The following is a 20,399-nucleotide window of genomic DNA, read 5'->3' on the forward strand; positions in this document are numbered from 1 at the left end:
GACAAGTGACAAGCACAGGAGGAGACCGAAGTCTCTGGTGGAGGTGGGGAGATGCAGAGAAGAGGTAAGAGTGGCTGGGCAGCCTGTGAACCAGAAGGGCTGTGCACTGGTGGGTGCCAACAGGCAGCTCATGGAGGGTCCTGCAAGTGAGTTGGGGCAACTTGTGGCACACACATGTATGTGGGAACAGGTGTGTGGATTTGCTGCTGTATTCCTCCGTGACCTGGAGAGGAAGACCCCAATGACTGTAAGAATCGCTTGGATGAAATGCACCCTGTGTTTGGGAAAGAGCAGAGGTGTTTTGGCACAGCTCAACAAGCTCTGATCGCCTCAAATCCTACCCACGCTGCAGTGTGCCACCTGTCTGTGCCCCCGCAGCCACCGCAGGGCTCGTCTCTGCCTTGGGGCAGGAGGGCTGGCTGGGGTGTCCAGGTGCTGCTGTGCACATGCTGAACTGGCCCAGCTGGCTGCCAGGCATGCAGTGCAACCCTGGGGATTATTTTTTTGGTCACTGGAGCACAAACCCACATCTGGTAGTTTTACTGGCTCACCCTGGCAGTGGGTCAGGGCTCGGCTCTGGGGGAACTGTGAAGCACTTTCATTTTGGCCCCTGTATAACTGACAGTGGGTGACAGACAGTGACAGGGTGCTTGTGCCAGTGCCCCTCAGGCTGCTCCTGCACACTTCACCCCGGGGAACAGCACACTTAAACACTGCCTGGTCTTAATATGACTTAATTGGTGCTTTCCAGAGCCTGAGTGCATTAGTAGACCTCAATGACCACAAGGAGCCTCAGCTGGACCCAATCACCCCACCCACACACCAGGAGCACTGTTTAAGCTCATTATTTAAGCTTAGTCCAGAGCCTTCCCTCCCTGCCTGGTTCTGGGTCTTCTGCTTTTCTGGTTCAGTCTCAACCACAGCTCATTATAAAGGCTCCTTGTGGTCCTCTCCTGCTGAGGACAAGCAGCCCTATGTGAAAAACAGACTGCTCTGACCAGTGGTGCCAGGGCAGGTGGTGGTTGTCACCTGCAGGAGGTGCAGGTAAGGCTCAGTCCTGGGGCTGCCCTGCAGCCAGGGAGCCCTGCACTGCTGGGCTGTGAGGAAGGGGCTTGTTCTCCAGAATGCTGCCTGCAGCCTGGGAACATGTTCACCATCAGGAATTGCTGGGAATGCATTGTACCCCCTGGGAAACTGAAAATCACATGAAGGGGAAAAGGAGCAGGGAAGGGCTTCAGAACCAGGCTGCTGTTGGGAGCTGCTTCCCCTGTTATCCACTGGATGGACCAACCCTTCCGTCCCACTATCCTTTCCCCATGGCACTGGGAGCCAGGGTCCTGTGTCCTCATTGCTCAGTATCTGACGTCAGTACTTAAATTGAGAGCAGAAGGTAAGAGAGAAAGGCAGAGCAATTTATAACCCTGAGGAGAGACCCCCACGAGCCCCTCCAGACAGGTGTTATAGAGCAGGCTGCACAGGATATGCTTACGACAGCAGCGTGATCAGTATATTTATAGGATACAGATACATGGGTGATTGTAGACAAACCTCTGCAAAGTCACAGCTACCACATACACCATGGGCTACTGCAAGTGACCAGCAAGAGCATGCAGATTCACAGTATCAGCAGTGAGCTGCCGGATGAAATGTGCTGAGCCCTCCCCAGGCTCTGCAGAGACTGTTTTTTTGCCACAGAACAGTCAGTGCAGCTGTTTGGCCAGTGCAGGCCCTGCCTGACACCTGACCAGGAGGGCAAGACAGCACCAAACATCCAAGTGCAGGCCAGGAGCCTGCAGCACCGCTCGTGTACAAGTCTTGGCTGGACTGATGGGGTTTAGGATGCAAGTTCAAGTCGCAGTATCCCCCGCCTTGTGCGTGCTTAGAAAACCAGCACATGCCCCTCCTTTGCGAGGAGCCCGTCCGTCAGTGGTCCCAGAGCGCGAAGAGGGCGGGTGCGTTGAGCGGGGACAGCCAGCAGTGCTCCACCACGCTGTACAGGGCGTAGCCCAGCGCCAGCCCGAACAGCACGTCCGTCATGTTGTGCCTGCCCAGCATCACCCTGGAGATGCTGACGATGAGGGCCCAGAGCACCACGAGGATGCGCAGCGGGACGGCGAGCACCAGGTGCCGCAGGACGAAGCGGCACACCAGGGCGGCGCGGGTGGCGTGGCCTGAGGGGAAGGAGTACTTGTCCACTGAGATGGTGACGAACATGTCCATCTTGTTGTGGGTGGGCCGTGGCCGCTTCACCAGCCCCTTCACCACCGTCACCATCACCAGGTCCAGCAGCAGTGCTAGGAGAGACAGGAACAGTGCGTTACTGAAAGTACAGCTGTTACCTATGAAAGCACTTGGCTGGCCAAACCTGCTAAGAGAAGGCAGCGTTTCCCAGGGCTGCAACACCCAGGCAGGGAGAGCACAGCACTCATCTGCACTTGGCCTTCTGCAGTGACCACATCCTCAACCTCTACTGCTGCACAAAGCCCTCGTGCACCACTAGACCATCCGCCTGCCTCAGCCCAACAGGGCTTTTGTGTAAAGTCTGATCTCACTGTGACCCCGGGCTCAGCCTGCCCCATAACCTGAAGGCAGCAGAGGGATTAACGTTCTGCACAACGCCCTTCCTCGCAGTGCTGACTCGGCATGTTTCTGCCTGCCCTGGTGACTGGGGTTCAAACTTACTGGGTGAATGATCAACCAGCTCCGAACACTCAGCCACAGCTCAGCGTCAGGGGCTCTGAGCTGGTGTGGTGCCAAGGGTCCTGGAGTCTGGCTTCTCCCTGCTGCTGGAGGGAAAGCTAACCGTGCTTTGGTTTTCAAGGGATGACTAAAGGATGATTTATGTAACAGTGGCTTGCCCCTGAGAGCTAAAGGCTGTTGTGGTAGAAGATGGGAAGTAGCTGTCAGAAGTGTTCAGCCATTATTTGGCAAGAGCAGCTTCTGGTGCAGGGCAGAGGGTGCTTTCTCCAACCCTGTGAGTTCTACTCAGCACAGCCCTCACAGCCAGGGCTACTTCTTCCAGGGAAGCCATGTAAGAGACCAGCTTCTGCTTGTCCTAAGGCTTGTTTCTGGACACCAAATCTTTTGGTTGATTCAGTTCAATTCCTTTGATTAATCATTTCAGAATATGCTTTTTTTTTTTTTTTCCTACATGTAAATCTAGATCAATGACTTTCTCTCTTTTCATACAGGATTTGGGAGATTCAGCTTGAACATGAGGGAACCCTCCTTCCCCACATAGGTGCTGCAGCCCTGGGACAGGGCCCCAGAGAGGTGGGTGGCTCTGGCCCAGAGTATTGAGGGCTGGACAAGGCTCTGGTACTGGACAAATCTCCTTGGAGAAGTTAGGCTGGAGGCCTCCAGGTTCTTTCTCACAGCTCTGCTGTGGGACTGTAATTTAACAGTGTGCTGCTAGATGAGAAAGATGCACAAACCTATATACTTGCCACCAAGCAAATTTCAGTTCAGATTCTAAGTGCGAGATACTTATTACCTGCAACTTAATACAAAAGTAAGAACCTGAAAAGGTCTGGTGCTCTGGAGCTACTACAGTTTCTAAATGAGCAGAAATGAAGTCTCTATACCTAGGATACTCTGTGTGTTTGCATGTGAAATATTACACAATGCAAGATTAAAACAAGTCCATTAAACCACATTTCCTCACTGGCTGATACACATCAGTCCGCGAAGGCAGTGCGCAGGCAGGGAACCAGGGGTGCAGATGTCTGTGTGCCAGAGCAGCTTTTCAGGGAACGGGCTGGTGTCTCAACACTAGAAAGCTGCACCTAGAATGCGACATTCTGATAAGCTTGAAGAGCTTAAATATTTCAGTCATCGCCCTGCAGCAGTGCAGCTGTCGGGAGTTTCGCGGTGCGTGGTGGGAACCGTGAGAGGTGAGCCCTGCCCGTGTCACCACACCCTGCAGGGCTGCTGGCTCTGGTGCCCGGCACCCCACATTTGCCCACGCACAATGAGGCGCCCTCGGGGCTGTGTCCCCCCCTCCCCGCTCGGCTCCCTCGGCCCCGGGCGAGCCCCGCGCCTCACCGAAGAGCAGGTTGAGCAGCACCTCCCTGGCGGCCGAGCTGTCACTCTGGCAGAGCCCGTAGAAGGTGCCGAGCAGCCAGGGGATGCCGTGCCCCGACACCTCGATGACCTTCATGAGCGGGCGGGCGCTGCCCCAGGCCGAGCCCTCCCCGGCGCACACGCCCAGGCGCTTGGAGGCCCAGAGGTCGATGGCGAGCAGGGAGCTGAGCGCGATGCCCACGAAGGACGGGTTCAGCTTCATGCAGTCCTCCTCGGGCAGCGGCGCGGCCGCCGGGGGCTCCCTGCGGCGGGACGGGCTGTCGGGGGCGGCGGGGCCGCGCTGGCTCAGCGACAGGAACTCCAGCCGGCCGCCGCTGCCGCCCGCGCGGCGCTCGCGGCTGCTCCGGGGGCTCGGCATCGCGGCGGGCGCCGGCCCCCGGCTGCCGGGCCCGCATGTCCCCCCGCCCGGGGCCGCTCCGCTGTCCCCTCCCGGCGCGCCCCAAGGACGCGGCGGTGCCGCCCGCCCCGGTACCGGCCCCGCCGCCACTTCCGCTTCCTGCTCCGCCCGTGACGCACGTGGAGCTCCCGGCGTACGGCGGCCGGCGGGGGCCGTAAGAGGCGCGGCGGCGGCGCCTTCGCCGTGCCGGCGCTGGTGCGGGCAGCGCGGCGATGCGCGGCGGGCGGGCACCGGCCCCGGCCGCCCCCCCGGCCCCGCGGTGACGGCGGCCCCGCGGCGGCCATGGGGTGCCTGCAGAGCGTGGCCTGCAAGGCGCGGGTGCGCCGGGAGCAGATCGTGGTGTCGGACGTGTCGGCCACCATCGAGCCGGCGGCCACGGCCATCGAGGAGAGCTCGCCGGTGGTGCTGCGGTACCGCACGCCCTACTTCCGCGCCTCCGCACGCGTGCTCATGCCGCCCATCGCCCGGCGCCACACCTGGGTGGTGGGCTGGATCCAGGCCTGCAACCACATGGAGTTCTACAACACCTACAGCGACCTGGGCGTGTGAGCACGGGGGGCGCGGGGGGCCGGGCACGGCAGCGGAGCTGGGGCACCGGGCTGGGCATGGCGTGGGCACCCCGGCACGCACGGCACCCCGGCTCGCCTGCGGGCACCGTGTGCTGCCCCCTCGGCACCCGGTATTGACCCCCTGGGACCACGTGCTGCCCCCGGCACCATGTGCTTCACCCCCGGCACCGGCTGCTGCCACCCCAGAGCCCGTGTGCTGCCCCCTGGCACCATGTGCTGCCCCCTGGCACCATGTGCTGCCCCCCTACCCCGCCTCTGCATCCACGGCCACACACGGGCGCCACCCTCACGCCGGCACCTGCTCCGAGCGCCGTCCCTGACCCCACAGTTCCAGCTCCTCATGTGCCACAGCGTGTCCTGCACCGTCCCAGTGGCCTGGAGCTCGTCCCCCCGGGGGCTCTGTGGCCGCCGTGTCCCCCCGAATACCGTTTCCCCTCTGGGGCCGGGTTGTGAGTGCGGGCAGTGCTGGGGGAGTTGCCTCCCTGGTTTGTGTTAGAAGCGGGAAGCGTTGTGGTGCTTGGCAGAAGCGGCTGCTTGGAAAACAGCTTTTCTCAGGGCTGAGTGTGTGGTGACCTGAGGGAACACCAAGGGGCAAAGCTGTTGGCTCTGTCACTGTGTTCTCTTGCCTTTGGAGAGGGGTGATGTGTGTTGGAAGCCAGATCTCGGACATGGCAGGAGGTTTCACCAAAGCTCCTGGCCTGTAATTGCCATGTCGGGATTGTCTCCCTTGCTGTAGCCACAGGTGTTGGTAATGAGTACATCAGCAAAGATTTGGGCTGGAATTCCACCCCCCCCAGCCATATTGCAGGGATTTCATGGCACCAGAGGCAGGCGTAATTGTGGGATTTAATTGTTGTATGTGTCTCTGTGCAGGTGCCTGTATTTACAGGCATAAAAATTACAGGCTTATCGTGGGACCTGGCGGGGGGCAGCTGATGGGTTGGGCCAGTGCAGTGGTCATGGTGCTGCAGCTGGTGGATGAGGAAGGCTGTTCTCCAGCACAGGAGCTGATTTAAGGAGAGAGTGACCCCAGAGAGACTCGGCAATGAGTTTTGGCCCAGTCAGTTTTATTGCAGTTCAATTAAAATAACACTGTGTTGGCAGAGCAAAGGCTTCAGCTGGACGTGTGAATCTCAGCAAAGGAACCAAGGTTGAATTTGTTCTTCATGTTGGTCCTGAGAGCTTGCTGCAGGCAGGGAGAGGGTCCCCATGCTGCTGGCCTTCCCATCCCTCACCAAGTGCTGTTGGTGCCATTTCCCTGCTAACCTAGCCTTTCTCTTCCCATTCACTTAGGTCAAGCTGGGAGCTGCCCGACCTGCGAGAAGGAAGAGTAAAAGCCATCAGCGATTCGGATGGGGTGAGCTACCCCTGGTATGGAAACACCACAGAAACCGTGACCCTGGTCGGGCCCACGAACAAGATCTCCAGGTTCTCGGTGAGCATGAATGACAATTTCTACCCCAGTGTGACGTGGGCTGTCCCCGTGAGCAACAGTAACGTGCCACTGCTGACCAGGATTAAGAGGGACCAGAGCTTTACCACGTGGCTGGTGGCCATGAACACCACCACCAAGGAAAAGATCATCCTGCAGACTATAAAGTGGAGGATGCGAGTGGACATTGAGGTTGATCCCATGCAGCTGCTGGGGCAGCGGGCACGGCTGGTGGGAAGGACTCAGCAGGAGCAGCCCCGGATCCTCAGCAGGATGGAGCCCATCCCACCCAACGCACTAGTGAAGCCCAACGCCAACGACGCCCAAGTCCTCATGTGGAGACCCAAGCGAGGGCAGCCTATAGTCGTGATACCTCCCAAGTAGAGCAGTGCCAGGCACGCACGTGAGGACCTGGGTGCTCTCAGCCTGCTGCAAACGAACAGGGTTTCTGAGCCAAAGCAGACCTCTTGGGTTCTCCTGCCTTTGTCGTTGTGGTTGGAAACGTGGCTCTTCCTGAGTCAGAAATAGAGCCTGGCTGGCACGAGGGCACAGAAGAGGGTGTGCCCAGCTGGAGGGTTTCCCAGGAAGTGGAATCGAGTGCTTGCAGGGGCTTGTGGCTGGCACAGAGGCTTGTCTGACCTAAACGACTCGTCTTTCCTCGTAGGGCAGTGCAAGAAGCCGTGGGTGTGATTGAACCATGCCCGTGGCGAATGCTGCTTTCCACCCAGCTGGAGGTAGAAGTGGAGACCGTGCCTGCTGGATGCGAAGGGCTCCTGCAGTGCCCCTTCCTGCTGGGGTGCCGGTGTGCCCCTGGTGTCCATACCTATGCATTTCAGATTGGTAATTAACCCCCTGCCCTGCCCGCTGAGGCTGGGCGGGAGGGCCCGGGAGTGGGGTGGGAGCAGGCAGTGCCAGGGTCCTGAGCCAGAGCCTGGCACTGGCTGGTGCCCCCGGCTGGGAGGGGGTTTTCTGCAGCCAAGGGGAAGTGGGACGTGTTTTGCATGCATCCGGGTGTGTTTGGAGTAGTTGTGAGTGTAGGAGATGCCATAGCTCTTTTCCGTCTTGGAGTGAGATCTAAGGGCAGGTTAGATGTCCTTTTGTTTTAAGGTGCACTAATTCTTTGCAGTTCCTCAATCTCCCCTCCCCAGTCCCACTGACCCGTCTCTTACGGAAGCAAAACCAATTCTCAGCAGAGTGAGAAATGGGGAGCAGTGCCCATTCACCCAGCCCAGGTGCTCACTGACTGTGTGTATGGGGGGGTACCCAAACCAGCTTGGAGGTACCCTGGGACCCACTTGCTTTACTGCAGACCCAAGTCCCTTGCTAGAAGTTGGGGTGCTTTCTCATTTTCCACACAAATGCTGGCTCACGTGGAGACCCTCCTTTTCATCAGCCACCCGTGGAGGAGGCTGGCTACTGGCAGGGACACCAGTGGAGGGGCTGGCACGCCTTGTGGTAACTCCCCAGGCTCTCCTTTCCGTGGGTGGAAGGCAGGGGTGTAAGTGGAGGCTGTGCAGGGCAGGCCTAGTTTTGCCTGGGAAGGAGGAGGTGAATGTGCTGCCTCGGGGCTGCCTCCTGGTGCTACAGGTGCTTTGGGGCAACGAGGGATGTTTATTTGCCATTCTCCTTGCCCCTTGCTGCCTGGACGGCTGGCATTGGCTGGTCCATGGGGCAGCAGGGTGCTGTGGGATGCAACTGGCCATTCCCAGGATCTCATCCTGGAGTTGCAGCAGAGGCATAAGTCACAGCTGTGCTGCTGCTGCTCCTGGTGCCCCATCCCTCCTGGGCAGGCAGTTACAGCTTTTGCTGCTTTCTCTGCTCTCTCTGTCCTGGCACAAGCCCAGTGGCTCCTCCAGCTCACACGCCTACCTTCACATCACGGGAGGTTTGTGCTGCCCTAGGGATGCAGGTCATTCCCGCTGGGAGGGTCCCATCTATTTTCCCCGCTGCCAGGAGAGCCTGGGACGATTGCTGTGTGACACTTCCATGCGAAGCCTTTCCTGAGGTGTTAGCAGTGCTGCCCCCAGCCTGGTACTGGGATGCCCAGCCCAGCACTGCTCATCTCCCTGTGGCGTGCCTGCACATCCCCATGCCATCGCTCCCGCAAAGCAGCTGAGTCTCCTGCTTTTCTGGGGTGGGATGTGCACCCCAGGGTCCTGCCAGCAAAGGGGCTCCCCAGGCATCTTAGACCAAAAAATCCCTGTGAAATCCCCGTGCTATTTATTACCCTCAGTAGTATTTGCTGCTGGTTCAATTCTTTATTTATTGTTTCCTTTGGGAGTGCTGCATTCTGACGCCTTGACACACTTCCCTGTGCCGGGCCCGCCGTCCTGCTGCTCCTGCCCGGCCTCGCAGTGGACTGGGAACCTGCTGCTTTCGGTGCCTATGTCGGGGCTTTGTGGGGGGCTACAAGCCTTGCTGTGGGAAAGCTTTGGAGGGAGAGGGGGCTCTGAGCTTCAGCTTGGTGTGTTTTCTGGAGCAAACTTCCAGAGGGAGCTTGCTGGCAGGGGAGGATGTCCTGCTCCTGTGAGACTCTGCCTGTGGTTTTGTCCTGGTGTGGGACTGACGGCAGCTTTTGCCGTGACTGATGTTTTGTTTCTCAAAAAGTGTGTGTGTGTGGAGAGGGGTTAGAAACTTGAAATACAATTTTCCTTAAGGATTTGAAGAGGAGGGGTAAGTACCTTTTGGTTTGAAGTAAGGCAAGTGTATGCTTTTGACCCAGGGGGACAGAAATGCCTCCGGCAGCATCAGAGTTAAAAAGCCAGAGGAAGGAGTTTCCCAATAAATGAGTAGCCCCAAGATGGGCTTCCTATTGGGAGAGGATGCTGCATCCTGAGAGGCTGTGCAAGCCAGCTCCCCAAAACTGGCAGGGAAGAGCCAGGGTTGCATGCAGCCTGTCAGCTCATGATGCTGCTGTGGCACTGCTGTGGTTCTAGTTGTTTGGGAGAGTGGGGATGCAGATGCAGAGATGCTGTTGAATTCATTTCCATTTTTTGGAATGTACTGGCTGGCCCAAGCCATGGCACATTGTCTGCAGCTGAATTCAGCAGTGACTGAGTTTCTGTCCATGAATGTCTGCAATGTCCCCAGGGAGGTGCTTGGTGCCAGTGTCAGGCTCGGTGCCTCTATGTAGCTGTGTGCCTGAGCTCCCAGGGCTGCCCCAGCCTGCAGGCAGGTTCTGGCTGAGCCCCGGGGCCATGCCTCTGTTCACCTCTCCAGGCTTCTGCCAGGTTTCCGTGCCTGTTCCTTCTCTGATGGCTGGATTTGATGCACTTAACTCAGTTTGATGCGTGGGTTGTCTTCGTGGGCATTTCTTCATCAAAAAAAGAAGGGAGGAAAAAAAAAGTTTGCAAAAATTGTTTGCAAAAAGATCTGGCAAGCAACGTTTGCAGGAATGTGCAGGCATTTTGCATGTTGGCAAACGGTGCGTGCTCACACTCGGGTGGAGGTGCTGGGTGAGCCCTGAGCGCTGGAGCCCCGGGTAGGGGGCTCGTGGGGCTCAGACGAAGGGGAGGGAGGTGGTGGGTGGGAGCTCCCATGTGTGAGTTCTGGGTTTGGCTCACATCCCTTGGCTGGATGAGCACCCAGACCCCTGGGCTTGTGTTTGACCACCCCATGGGATGCCTTCCACGTGCCTCCCCCTCTGGCACCAGCACCCCATTATCTCAGGGAGGGGCAGGTCATGGAAATGCCCACCCTCACGCTCCCATTGCCCTGAGCCTTGGGGTGCCCCTTCCCCTCCTTCGTGTCCTCGGGTCACTTATTTATTTAGCTATTTATTTATTTATTTAGCTATTTATTTATTCAAGTTATTTATTGGTATTTATTGACAACTGGAAGTTGGGGGGGGTGTCAATTTTGCTGCACAGTGGGGGCAGCTGGGTCTCCCCCCACCCAGCCCCCCGCGTTTTGGGGTGCTGCCGCACGTTCGGGAGCGCTGCTAGGGAGGGATTTTTGTGGGCCTTGTGCTCCCATCCCCTTTTGGAGCCCAGAGGGGGAGAAGGGAAGAGGAATCACATCGGTGCCTGCAGGGAGGGCACCCGGTGCTTGTCCCCTTCCTGCAGAAGCTCGGAGCCCCTGTGCTCACTCCCGTGCCCGTCCATATCTATTGGCCCGGCCTCCTGGCGTTTCTCTGTTCGGCTCCCGCTGGATTTGCTGTTGCCAGTTCCCGGAGATGGTGAGAAGAGCCGGGACACATGAATGTCACTATGGAGAAAAGACCAAACCAGGTATTCTGCTGCCGCGTGGGGAAAATCGGAAGGAGAGGAAAGCTGGTTTTGCAGAGTGCCTTAAACACAAATGACTTTACTGAGTCTTGGACTGGTAAATGACTTTACTTGGCTTGGACTTCTGTCTCTGGATGTTATTACCAACTCGAACAAATGTTGCGTTTCACTTCTCTGGGATTAAAAGAAAACCACTCGAGCTGTACTGGAACCAAACGCTGTGTTTGCTTGAGTCTGTCTGACTGGTTTGTACCTCTGGGGCCACAGCAGCACCAGGGAGTGGGCAGGAATTCCTGGGCTTTCGGTCATCAGCCCCTGCTTGCCTAATAAGTGGGACCAGTGGTTGCTCCCTGCTGGCTTTAAGGCCTTGGGCCCTGTGACAGGATTTGTTCCCCCTTCTCCCTACTTGCAGGTGGCTTGTCTGGTGTCCCAGAGAGGTTGTGCTGGCCCTGCTGTGCCCCTTCTCTAGGGTTGCTCAGGACAGGCTGTTTGCACAAAGCTTGCCATGGGGCTGTGTCCTCAAGCTTCCAGAAAATGGAGCAGTTGGTTGGAAAGCTCAGGGTGGGGGGGAATGGGGGCGGGCAGACGTCCCTTTTTCCCTTAGGAAACCAGATCAAGGCGAGGGCTGTGTGCTGAGGGAACAGCAAGAAACCCAGGAATTTGCGCAGCCCAGCCGTGGGGAACCAGGGAAGCTGCCAAGTTCGATAAAGCTGAAAAACTGCACAGAGATGTTTCCCCTCTGAAATTGCAGATTCCCCCTCCCACTTCATGCAGAGTGGAAGAGCGAGAACAAAAGTCAGCCCAGAGACCAGCTGTTTCTATCTCCTAGTAAAAATAATACACAGGAATAATACAGTTTCATATCCAAGGTTCATTTAAAGGCCATTTGGAGAAATACACCAATATTCACTTCATAGTTCCCGAGGGCAATTAAAAATTAATATAACTCTTTTCTCTCCTTTTTGTTTTTTTGGGAAGGGAGAGGTAACGAAGGAGGTATCTGGAAGCTGCTGCAGGATTAGGATCCACAGGATGCTGGAGAGTATCTCATTGCATCCAGCGCATTGCTTACCACGAGCTATATCAACCCTGCTATTCCCCACATGCTGGGGGGGATGTTTGTGCCCCAAGCCAGTTGATTTCCTTAGAGCTGCTCATTTTAAGTGTTGCTGGTTGTGCTGGGCACTGAGGGGTGCTGGCAGCCGGCCTGTGAGCTATTCGGTGAGCAGGTTTCTTTCCCAGTGTTATATTAAAACATTGCTCATCTCTTGACAAATCCCTGAGGTGTAGGTGAGGGAGAGCAGGCAGGAGTTTGCATGGTTTGTGCCAAGCTTTGGGAAGAAGAGTAGGACCCCCCCAGCCAGTACTAAGAGCAGGCCAGGCTGAGGCATGTTCCCTGAGCATTTATCTCCTTCCACTGCCAAGACTCTGCTGTGAAGAGGGGGAGCATAACTGCCTTGGGTGAGACTGTGTGCCCTGGGACAACCTTCCAAAATGCCTTCCTTACAGAGCAAGAACAAGGGAAGTCTGTGCTGTTGCCACCCACCCAGGAGCGTGGGCACCCATCCCAGCTGCACGGCCACAGGAAACAAATTGTGCAGGATGCTGTGGGGCCCAGCAGAGACAGACAAGGGACGCTGCAGGTAGTACTGAAGGTCAGTTTATTTGCTTGATTCCCTCCTCCATAAAACCCGAAAACAATCAACCTCCAGCAAGAGATGATGACACAGCAGTAAGAAGTGAGAGATCTGGCTCTGCAGCTCCTCCCTTACTCATGGGACCAAAGGTGTTAATGTGTTAGTGACAGCTGCTTCGAAAGGCACGCAGCAGTTTGGAGCCCCCAGAGCTGCCTGTCCCGGCAGGACACCCCTCTGGGGCCTGGCTGCTGACACCACACTTCTCACCATGCCTCTGGAAAAACCTTGGCTGGTACCAAACAGGAGAGGCTCCACAGCACGAGCCCTGGACCCCTCACTGGTCTGCTCACCTTCCTTGTGGGGCTGATTCAAGGCAAGAAAACACCCAGAGGTTTAGTTTTGAGGGCAAGTGGGGGATGAACGGGATGGGGAGGATTTTGTACTGTACTATAAGTGTGATGGTACAAGAGTGCTTGATCGTGTGGTGCCAGAGGGGCAGCAGCTAGGCACGGGGAAGGCTCCAGGGACGTGCAGCCTGGCGGGATGGACAGACAGACCTCACTCCGGTTGTGGGGTGTAACGCAGGTACTTCTTGCCTGACGGGAGGTCCTTCGTGAAGACTCCTTTGGGAAAGAGCTTCTTGGCTTCCTCGTCAGGTAAGGTGGGCACAACCATGACACTGTCACCGGGCTGGGGAGCAAATGGGAACTGTGAGAGCAGCAGAGATGCTGGCAGGCTTTGGGTGCAGGTGGCACTGCCTCCCTGGGAGCACTCGGCCCCAGCACCCCAGGCACGTCCAGGGCAGATCCACCTGGAGCCAGCAGTGAGGGGGTGAGTGGGAGCTACACCAGGAGACATGGGTGATGTCCAAAGGGACAGCTGTGCCATCTGCCAGCCCTGCCAAGGGGATCCCACAGCCCAGCTCCTCCCCAAAGCACTCCCATGAGAACAGGGAGTAACAAGAGGGGAATTCAGAAATCTCTGTGATGAAGGAGGGAGCACAGCTTGCCCCAGTCTGCTCATCCATTCCTATTACTTAGGCTGGCTCCCCCTTGGTGATCCAAGCCCTGTGTAAAGGTGTGCTTCCCTGGGAGGGGGGCTGGTGGATGAGCTGGCACAAACCACTGGGAGTTTAGGCTGCAAGAGTCAGGAGTTTTCAGAGGCAAGGCAGCCTCCACCTGCCGCTTTCCCCACCTCATGGGTCTCCCACATTTCCTGGCTGTGAGCTTTGCTCCCCTCCTCACCTTCCAGTCCACAGGAGTAGCAACTTTCTTATAGGCTGTCAGCTGGAGGGAGTCCACCACTCTCAGGATCTCATCAAAGTTTCTCCCGGTGGTGGCTGGGTACAGGATAGAGAGTTTCAGCTTCTTATCCGGACCAAAAATGAACACCTGAGCACAGGGAGACAAAGTCAGGGACTGGGCAGATGTTTGTCTGACTGCTCTGTTGGATCTGCTCAGCCCTGCTGTTCCTTCCTCTCCTGGGAGGTGGCCTGCTTGATCACAGGTGTTGGGACAAGGGAGATGCCACGGTGGGGATCTCCTAGAGAACAACTGATACCCAAGGAATACATTTTTGCTCTGGGAAGTCCTGTTTCCAATGCCAGCTTTTTTGTTTTGCTGCCCGAAATGTTTCCTCCCCTTGACCTGTGCCCTTCTAATGCAAGCACAGGAGGGGAAAGGGAAAGTCCAGCAGATCAAGCACTGACAAAATTTAGGCTAGGACAGGTGCAACCAGGATGAGTGGGTGGCAACAGCCAGGTGGAGCTGCTGCCAGCAGACCAGCACTGCGCCTCCTCTTCCTCATGGTTCTGGACCAAGGAAGTCAACCCAGCTCCTGGAGATGGCCACGTCCATCCAGGTAAGCTGCCCCCATCTTCAAGCACAGCCCCAGGGACGCAGGGCAGGAGGGCAGGCAGAGGTGCTGCGGGGCCGGGCACTCACCACACGGGCAGTCAGGGGCATGCCGTCCTTGTCCCGCTCGTCCGGGTCCAGCATGCCCAGCTGGACAGCCAGCTCCCGGTTCTTGTCAGCGATGATGGGGAAGGGCAGTTTCTCCGCGGGCTGTTCCCCGTTGTAGGCGTTGATGTCCTGCAGAGACAAAACCATTGGCATGCTCATGCTCCTGGCTGCGGGCACCAGATGGAAACACGTTCAGCAGCTGCTCTGCAGGAGCTCGTGGTTTGACTGGCCCCAAAGTCTCAGGATGGGACAGCACAGCCAGGGACTCGTGGCCTTCCACGGGATTTCTCCATTTCCAGAAACCAGGTGACAAACCAGAAACTGTCATGTCAGGCCGGACAGTGCCTTGCTCTTACAGGTTAGTTCTTGGGCTGTCTGTGCTCACACCCCCTTGGCTGAGCTGCCCGTGGACCAGCTGCTTTTCCCAGGCTGTGGGTATGGAACAACAGGGAAGTCCTGCTGATGTAAGTGACTCAGGGAGATTTAACCACCTTTCCCTGAGAACAGGTGTCCCTCTTCCAACTCTCTCCCAGTGCATGATCTAGCACTACTGACACATGTGTTGGTGCCATACCTGAACTGAACTGTGCATTTAAGGAACAGTTTCTCTAGCAGCAGAGCAACCCAGCAACTCTACAGCTAACAAAGGTCAAGTGTCCAACACTTTGTAGGTCTTGTGCAAGGGACCAGCTCCATTAAGTGAGTCACTCCCAACTTACTCAACTAAAGGCTCTTGAAAACAAGAGTGGATGTCTGAGTGCAGGTACTTGGACACTGCACGCTCCCTTCTGAACCACATCTGGGACAGAAGAGAAAACCATTCCCTTCAACAGCCCTGCAGGCTCTTGTGACTGTGGTTTATGAGGTGTGTTTATGTGCTAGCCCAAGCCTGACCTGCTTCACAGGGAACTGTATTTTGAGCATCTCCAAATCTGGTCTGGACTCGGCCAAAGCATGCAAGTTATCCCTGGAGTTTGCAGTAGCATCTTCTCAGGTCGTACTGAGCCTCAGCAGTGCTGGGAGGAGCCTGCTTGAGGCAGCACAAGCAGAGCAGCTGCCAGCATCAAAGCAAGTTTAACGCAAGGCTTCTGCCCCAGAACAGAGCAGCCTGTTCCTTCCACCCTCTTCATGCAACACGGGGACAGAACTAACTCCAACACCCACATGAGAGGCTGTAACCCTGACCTGGCTGCTCAGGATGCTGCAAGCAGGTCAAGTGATGCATACGTGACAGGATGTTTCCTTTCCAACTTTTCTCTCTGCTCATTTTCTCCCCGGGCCTTTCCGAGTCAACACTGCACTGCAAAAAGGGGCCCTTTATCTCAGCTGGGCTGTGGTCAGGCCTGCCTTGGAAGGCAGGAAGGAAGGAAGGAATCTGCTCTGTTCTCCCACCAGACCTGCCTTGTCAGGGCAGAGCAGGAAAGGAAAGCAAGCCTGGAGAGTTCAGGTGAGGCAAAATGCTGCTGAATGCCCCAAAGAGGCACAGGAGGCTGAGGATGGAGGGCAGTAAATGTCATGCAACCACCCCCTCCCTCTTCAGAGCAGGGGCTGGAGGATGAAAAGAGCTTCTGAGAAGTAATATCTGAATCCCATGGACTGTAACTCGTTCCAAAATGCACGTAATTTCATGACCTGGGGAGCTCCACAAAACAGCCTCACAAACCACACCCTATTTTGCAATGAGACACCCACAACTCACTTCCCTATGAGTTATTTTATTTTCCAGAGTCCAAGCTGAAACCAGACATCACTGGAGTGCTTTATTCACCCCTGACTCACTAAGGTAAAGGTATCAGTGCCCAAAGAGAGCACTGAAACTTCCTCTGACACGCACAGCACATGCCAGCCAGCCCTGCTTACGAAGCTTGTGCACTGAGCCATCCCTTAGAGAAGCAGCACACCAACCTGGGAGGTAGGAAAGTGGGATCAATCCCTGGCTGAGCTACAGCCTTGTTCTGAGTCCTGTAGCCAGCCTCTGGATCTTGGCCTGGGACGGCTAAGAACAGCAGTGACATTTTTGGCTGGGAAAGCAGAGCTGAGCAAACTGACATGAGGATTACTGGCTACACTCTGGTTCCACCCTTCCAGGCCCCATCTGCCCACTGAAATTTGGCAGCAAAGCAAGCAGAAGTTTCTTTATTGTTTTGTGTAAGATTTCAGCCACCCCTCCTGCTCACTTGCTTCCTCACACACTGGGCTCCAGATAAAAACAGCTTCATCCAAAGAGAAAGCATAGGTATGTAAAGGAATGTTGCACAGAGAGGTCTGCCCCAAGTTTTGCTCACTCCTAGGACTTCCAAGTTTAGATCTAGTGAAGGAAATTGCAGTTTGTAGGTCTCAATCTAACATTTAATGAAGACTTCGTTGTTTTTATTAATACAGCCAGCTTCTGCCTAGGTCTGGTACCTCTGTTAAGCACCTTTTTTTTCCCCCCCATGGCTGGGCAGGAGAACCTTTGGGGCACTGTCCCTGGTCCCAGACCTGCAGCAGGCCCTAACACCTGCCTTTCTGGTTCAGCTCTTTAGTTTTCCACATTATCTGAAGTTCTACTTGCAGGCAGGTTTGTTCCCCTCTGCACCTTTTCTTGTTCCCTGCAGTCTGTGAGATGGGAGATTTTAAACACAGGCTGGATGGAAGACTCCAATCTGCTATGGATTTGTCCTCATCAATTGGATCTTTTGCTCTGGAGGACTTTCACAGGTTCCTTTTTGACAGATACTGAGCTGACACTTCCAAGCCTCTGTGTCCAAGGCGTCTCCAAGGCTTCTCCCAGCTTGACAGAAAGCTCACCACAGCTTGGGTCACTGCCCTCTGCCTTTCTCTGTGGTTGTCTTGGAAAGTTTCCTTACTCCACCTCCCATCAAACACTGAGAAGCTGTTCTGCAACTTCTCCTGGTTTTACCTGAGGTTGTGCTGAATAATTCCATACATCAGCAAAGTCAGCTTGTTGTTCATATCTTTTCCAGATCACCTGAGTATGCTGAAACCCCCAGAGTCCTGCAGGGAGCTCAGCACTTCCCTCCCTTGGCACAACTTACTGCTTCCTCCTGTCTCCCTGCAGGAAAGAGTCTGCCCTTCACAAAGCTGAATTAATTGGAAAGCTTCTTGGACTTTGTAGAAGTCAGCAATACATTAATTCAAAGGGATTCAGCCAGTCAAGAGATGAGACTCCCTTGCGAAAGCACAACCCAAACTTTCTATTATATTTAATGAGATGTTATTTGCTAATTTGACTGCTGGTTTCAGCCAGTTTGACCAGCACAGAAATCTCATTTACTGGTGTGGGATTTGTACACTGGTTTTCCCGTGCCCTTCTGAGGCTCGATGGGACACTGGCCATGAACCACTCAGGTACGAAGGTCAATTTAAGCAATAGGAGATTAGGTAATTTGTAAAGCCAGTCAGTCATGAAACAATGTCTGAGTGTGGAAATTTTTCACCTTTTACATGTCTTATTGCATGCATATCTCACCCCAGGAAAAAGTGTGAGAACATTCCCAATTTTAAGAGCTAAGAATGCGACAGGTAATTCACGCAGGGATTTTTACACTCTGACCATATCTGTCTGAAGTACTCATTTTAGAGCCTAAGCACCCCTGATTCCCGGAGTCATTCTCCTTGGCAGCACACCATTGCTGAGGCTGCCTCTGAAGTTTTTTGTTAGTTCCTTTGAAGTTCCTTCAGCAAGTTATTCCGCTCCCATCTTTTTTTATACTCCCTTGTGATGGTTTTACATTTAACAATCTCCTATTTGTGGTTTTATGTCTAACATGTCACGCTTGCTCTCTGTTTTATTTTCCCTCCCTAAATATGAATCGCATCCTTTGAAGACCGTCTCTTCACTTCTGATGCCTCTTTTCCCTTCCTGTTTTATTACAGAACTTTTTGAGGGTCTGTGGATTGGTTGCCTTCCTCTCAGGTTCTGGCATCACCTTCACATGTTTTAACCCTTTCCAGCACTGGTGGGACAGCAGTAATATTGTTTTCTTCTCGTATCAAAGTATCAGTGCATAGAGTGCCCTGGACTTTGGAGTGCTCCATGAAGAGGGAGAAGACCTTCCTGCTCTGAGTTTTAATAGCTCCAAGCCTGTGCAGTGTTCTATGTGGGCATCTCCTCTGGCCTTTGGAGCAAGGCAGCAGGGCCAGCTCCCCCTGCACTCCCCCCCAGCCCTGTACCTTGCACCAGGAGAGGTGGTCTTGGACGCTGTCGATGGAGAGCGCGATCATCTTCACGTTGCGCTTGCTGAACTCGGCCGCCAGCTTGGCCGCCCGGCCCAGCTCTGTGGTGCACACAGGGGTGAAGTCCCGCGGGTGGGAGAAGAGGATGCCCCATCTGGAAGGAGAGAGCAGGAGTTGGTGTTGGGGTGAGATGTTGGTTTGGTTTGTGCCACAGACAAAGACCTGTACAGGTTGCACGGCACGGAGACCAATGCAGGAACAGCCTGTCTCTGTGGTGAGTGGAAATCCTGTCCTGGGAACTTTGCCTTCCCTATCACTAGAAGCCTTCATGAGATAAGCTCTGCTCATCATGCTCTGAGAAACTCACTGCACCCTGCTCCTCTCCTCCCAGGATCCCACAGGGGGTGCTGGAAGAGATCAGGGCTCTTGGTGTGGAGACGGACACCATGCCACGTGTACCCTGCACTCCAGAGATGTAGATGCCAACCTGCCAGCCACGTTATTGCAGAGATGATCACTGATTCACAAGGCTGGTCAGTACCCTGGATACCTCACCCAGCACTGTGAGGAGATCCACTCAGGTATGTCACGCAACTCAAAAGAATGTGACAACACAAAACCTTAAACCAACCACTGCTGTGAGCTGCTAAATGCACTTAATTGAAAAATAAGACTTAATCAACTAACAGTGGAGGCCAGAAAGTCAACATCACATTGTGGCTACTGTAACAATGATAGTGCCACCTCGCTTTTGCCCAGTGCTTGCTACCAATGGATTTTGAGTCTTTAGAGCAGGCAAATAGTAGTCTTACACTTTATAGTAAGGTAACCAGTACACAGAGAAAGGCAGCAGTGGAGCCCAGCAGCAAGATGGGCTGTAGCAAAAAGGCTCCCAGCTGTCAGGACTTTCCAGAGGCTAATGCAAAGCCACCGCCAGCACTTCAAATTCCCTGCTAGGGACTTGTTGCACCATTTCTCAGCTCAGCACTCACAGATCTCACTGCACTGTGCTTCACCTGGCCCCCAGCGATCAGTGAATACAGCCACACACCACAGCAGCTGGGGAATGCCCTGTACGAAGAGATTTGGGAATGGCACTGGAAGGATCAAGTGAGGCACCTGCAACTCTGCCAAAGCCATGGATCACCAGGAAGTTACGGGGCAGCCACCCTGCCACGAGTCTGCCTACACAGTAAGTACACTCCTTGAATACACAGCAGCAAACAACCAAGGGGAAGCTGTTCAAGAAAGGTGCCACGTGGGTGACCAGGCTGGAACAGCCAGTCTTGGGAGCCCTGCAGCTCAGAGGGTTCCTTTTTTCCCCGTTTACCCAAGTTCACAATGCGGACAAGAAGGGGACTCAAACACCGATTCAAGCCTGCCAAGCGTTGCCGGGAGTGAGTCCCAAACACTCTGTGCCTGTGTCAAAAAATGGAGCGACAGGCTTTGCGGGACACGGTGCCGCAGGAGCCCGTGTGCCCTTCGCCGGGATACCCACGGCGAGCTCCCCGGGCCGGGGATGCGGCTCCGCGAGAGGGAAAACCCCACAGTTCTGGAGCGAGCCCACGGAACTGTGCCGCCGGGCCCTCGCGCGCAGAATTCCACGCGCGGAATTCCCCCGTCTGGAAGGAACCCCCCGTGCCGCTGCCCAGAGCTGCGCGGGGCTCCCACCCACTCCCCTTTTCCCGATCCCGGTCCCGATCCCGGTCCCGCCGCGTCCCCGGCGCTCACGAGTCTCCCAGGAAGTCGTGGAAGCGGATGCGGCCCTGCGTGGTGTCCGCCTCGAAGTTGGGCGCCTCGTCCCCCAGCAGCAGCCCCGGCATCGCTGCGGATCCCGCCGGTGCTCCCGGTATTCCCGGTATTCCCGGTGTTCCCACTGCCCTCCGCTCGCTCCCGTGGCCGCCCCTGCGCCTGC

At 55.6% G+C, this 20,399-nt stretch overlaps 3 protein-coding genes across 3 annotated transcripts; 1 reads left to right on the top strand and 2 right to left on the bottom strand.

Annotated features, from left to right (window-relative positions):
- Nucleotides 1–1,485: 1,485 nt before the first annotated feature.
- Nucleotides 1,486–4,511, bottom strand: PLPP6 (phospholipid phosphatase 6). Its single transcript, XM_050306791.1, has 2 exons — nt 4,045–4,511; nt 1,486–2,294 (listed from the first exon to the last, which is right to left on the bottom strand). The coding sequence occupies exons 1-2, from the start codon at nt 4,439–4,441 to the stop codon at nt 1,924–1,926; spliced, it is 768 nt and encodes a 255-aa protein (XP_050162748.1). The 5' UTR covers nt 4,442–4,511; the 3' UTR covers nt 1,486–1,923.
- Nucleotides 4,512–4,716: 205 nt separating this feature from the next.
- On the top strand, nt 4,717–10,923 carry FAM78B (family with sequence similarity 78 member B). Its single transcript, XM_050306790.1, has 2 exons — nt 4,717–5,025; nt 6,343–10,923. Exons 1-2 carry the CDS (start codon nt 4,763–4,765, stop codon nt 6,863–6,865), a joined length of 786 nt encoding a protein of 261 aa, XP_050162747.1. The 5' UTR covers nt 4,717–4,762; the 3' UTR covers nt 6,866–10,923.
- Nucleotides 10,924–12,351: 1,428 nt separating this feature from the next.
- PRDX6 (peroxiredoxin 6) lies at nt 12,352–20,391 on the bottom strand. Its single transcript, XM_050306792.1, has 5 exons — nt 20,216–20,391; nt 18,482–18,638; nt 14,288–14,434; nt 13,589–13,735; nt 12,352–13,034 (listed from the first exon to the last, which is right to left on the bottom strand). The coding sequence occupies exons 1-5, from the start codon at nt 20,305–20,307 to the stop codon at nt 12,903–12,905; spliced, it is 675 nt and encodes a 224-aa protein (XP_050162749.1). The 5' UTR covers nt 20,308–20,391; the 3' UTR covers nt 12,352–12,902.
- Between the last annotated feature and the right edge of the window lie 8 nt (nt 20,392–20,399).

The sequence above is a fragment of the Myiozetetes cayanensis genome, unplaced genomic scaffold, assembly GCF_022539395.1.
Source record: "Myiozetetes cayanensis isolate MyiCay16 unplaced genomic scaffold, myiCay2020 scf12, whole genome shotgun sequence".
Classification (NCBI taxonomy): Eukaryota; Metazoa; Chordata; class Aves; order Passeriformes; family Tyrannidae; genus Myiozetetes; species Myiozetetes cayanensis.

Coding starts and splice junctions, on each gene's coding strand:
- PLPP6 (XM_050306791.1), bottom strand. CDS start 4,441: ATGCCGAGCCCCCGGAGCAGCCGCGAGCGCCGCGCGGGCGGCAGCGGC. Junction 2,295..4,044: donor GCTGCTCAACCTGCTCTTCG/GTGAGGCGCGGG, acceptor TGTCTCTCCTAG/CACTGCTGCTGGACCTGGTG.
- FAM78B (XM_050306790.1), top strand. CDS start 4,763: ATGGGGTGCCTGCAGAGCGTGGCCTGCAAGGCGCGGGTGCGCCGGGAG. Junction 5,026..6,342: donor ACCTACAGCGACCTGGGCGT/GTGAGCACGGGG, acceptor CCATTCACTTAG/GTCAAGCTGGGAGCTGCCCG.
- PRDX6 (XM_050306792.1), bottom strand. CDS start 20,307: ATGCCGGGGCTGCTGCTGGGGGACGAGGCGCCCAACTTCGAGGCGGAC. Junction 14,435..18,481: donor ACCACCTCTCCTGGTGCAAG/GTACAGGGCTGG, acceptor TTGTCTCTGCAG/GACATCAACGCCTACAACGG. Junction 13,736..14,287: donor TGCCCCTGACTGCCCGTGTG/GTGAGTGCCCGG, acceptor CCCTGTGCTCAG/GTGTTCATTTTTGGTCCGGA.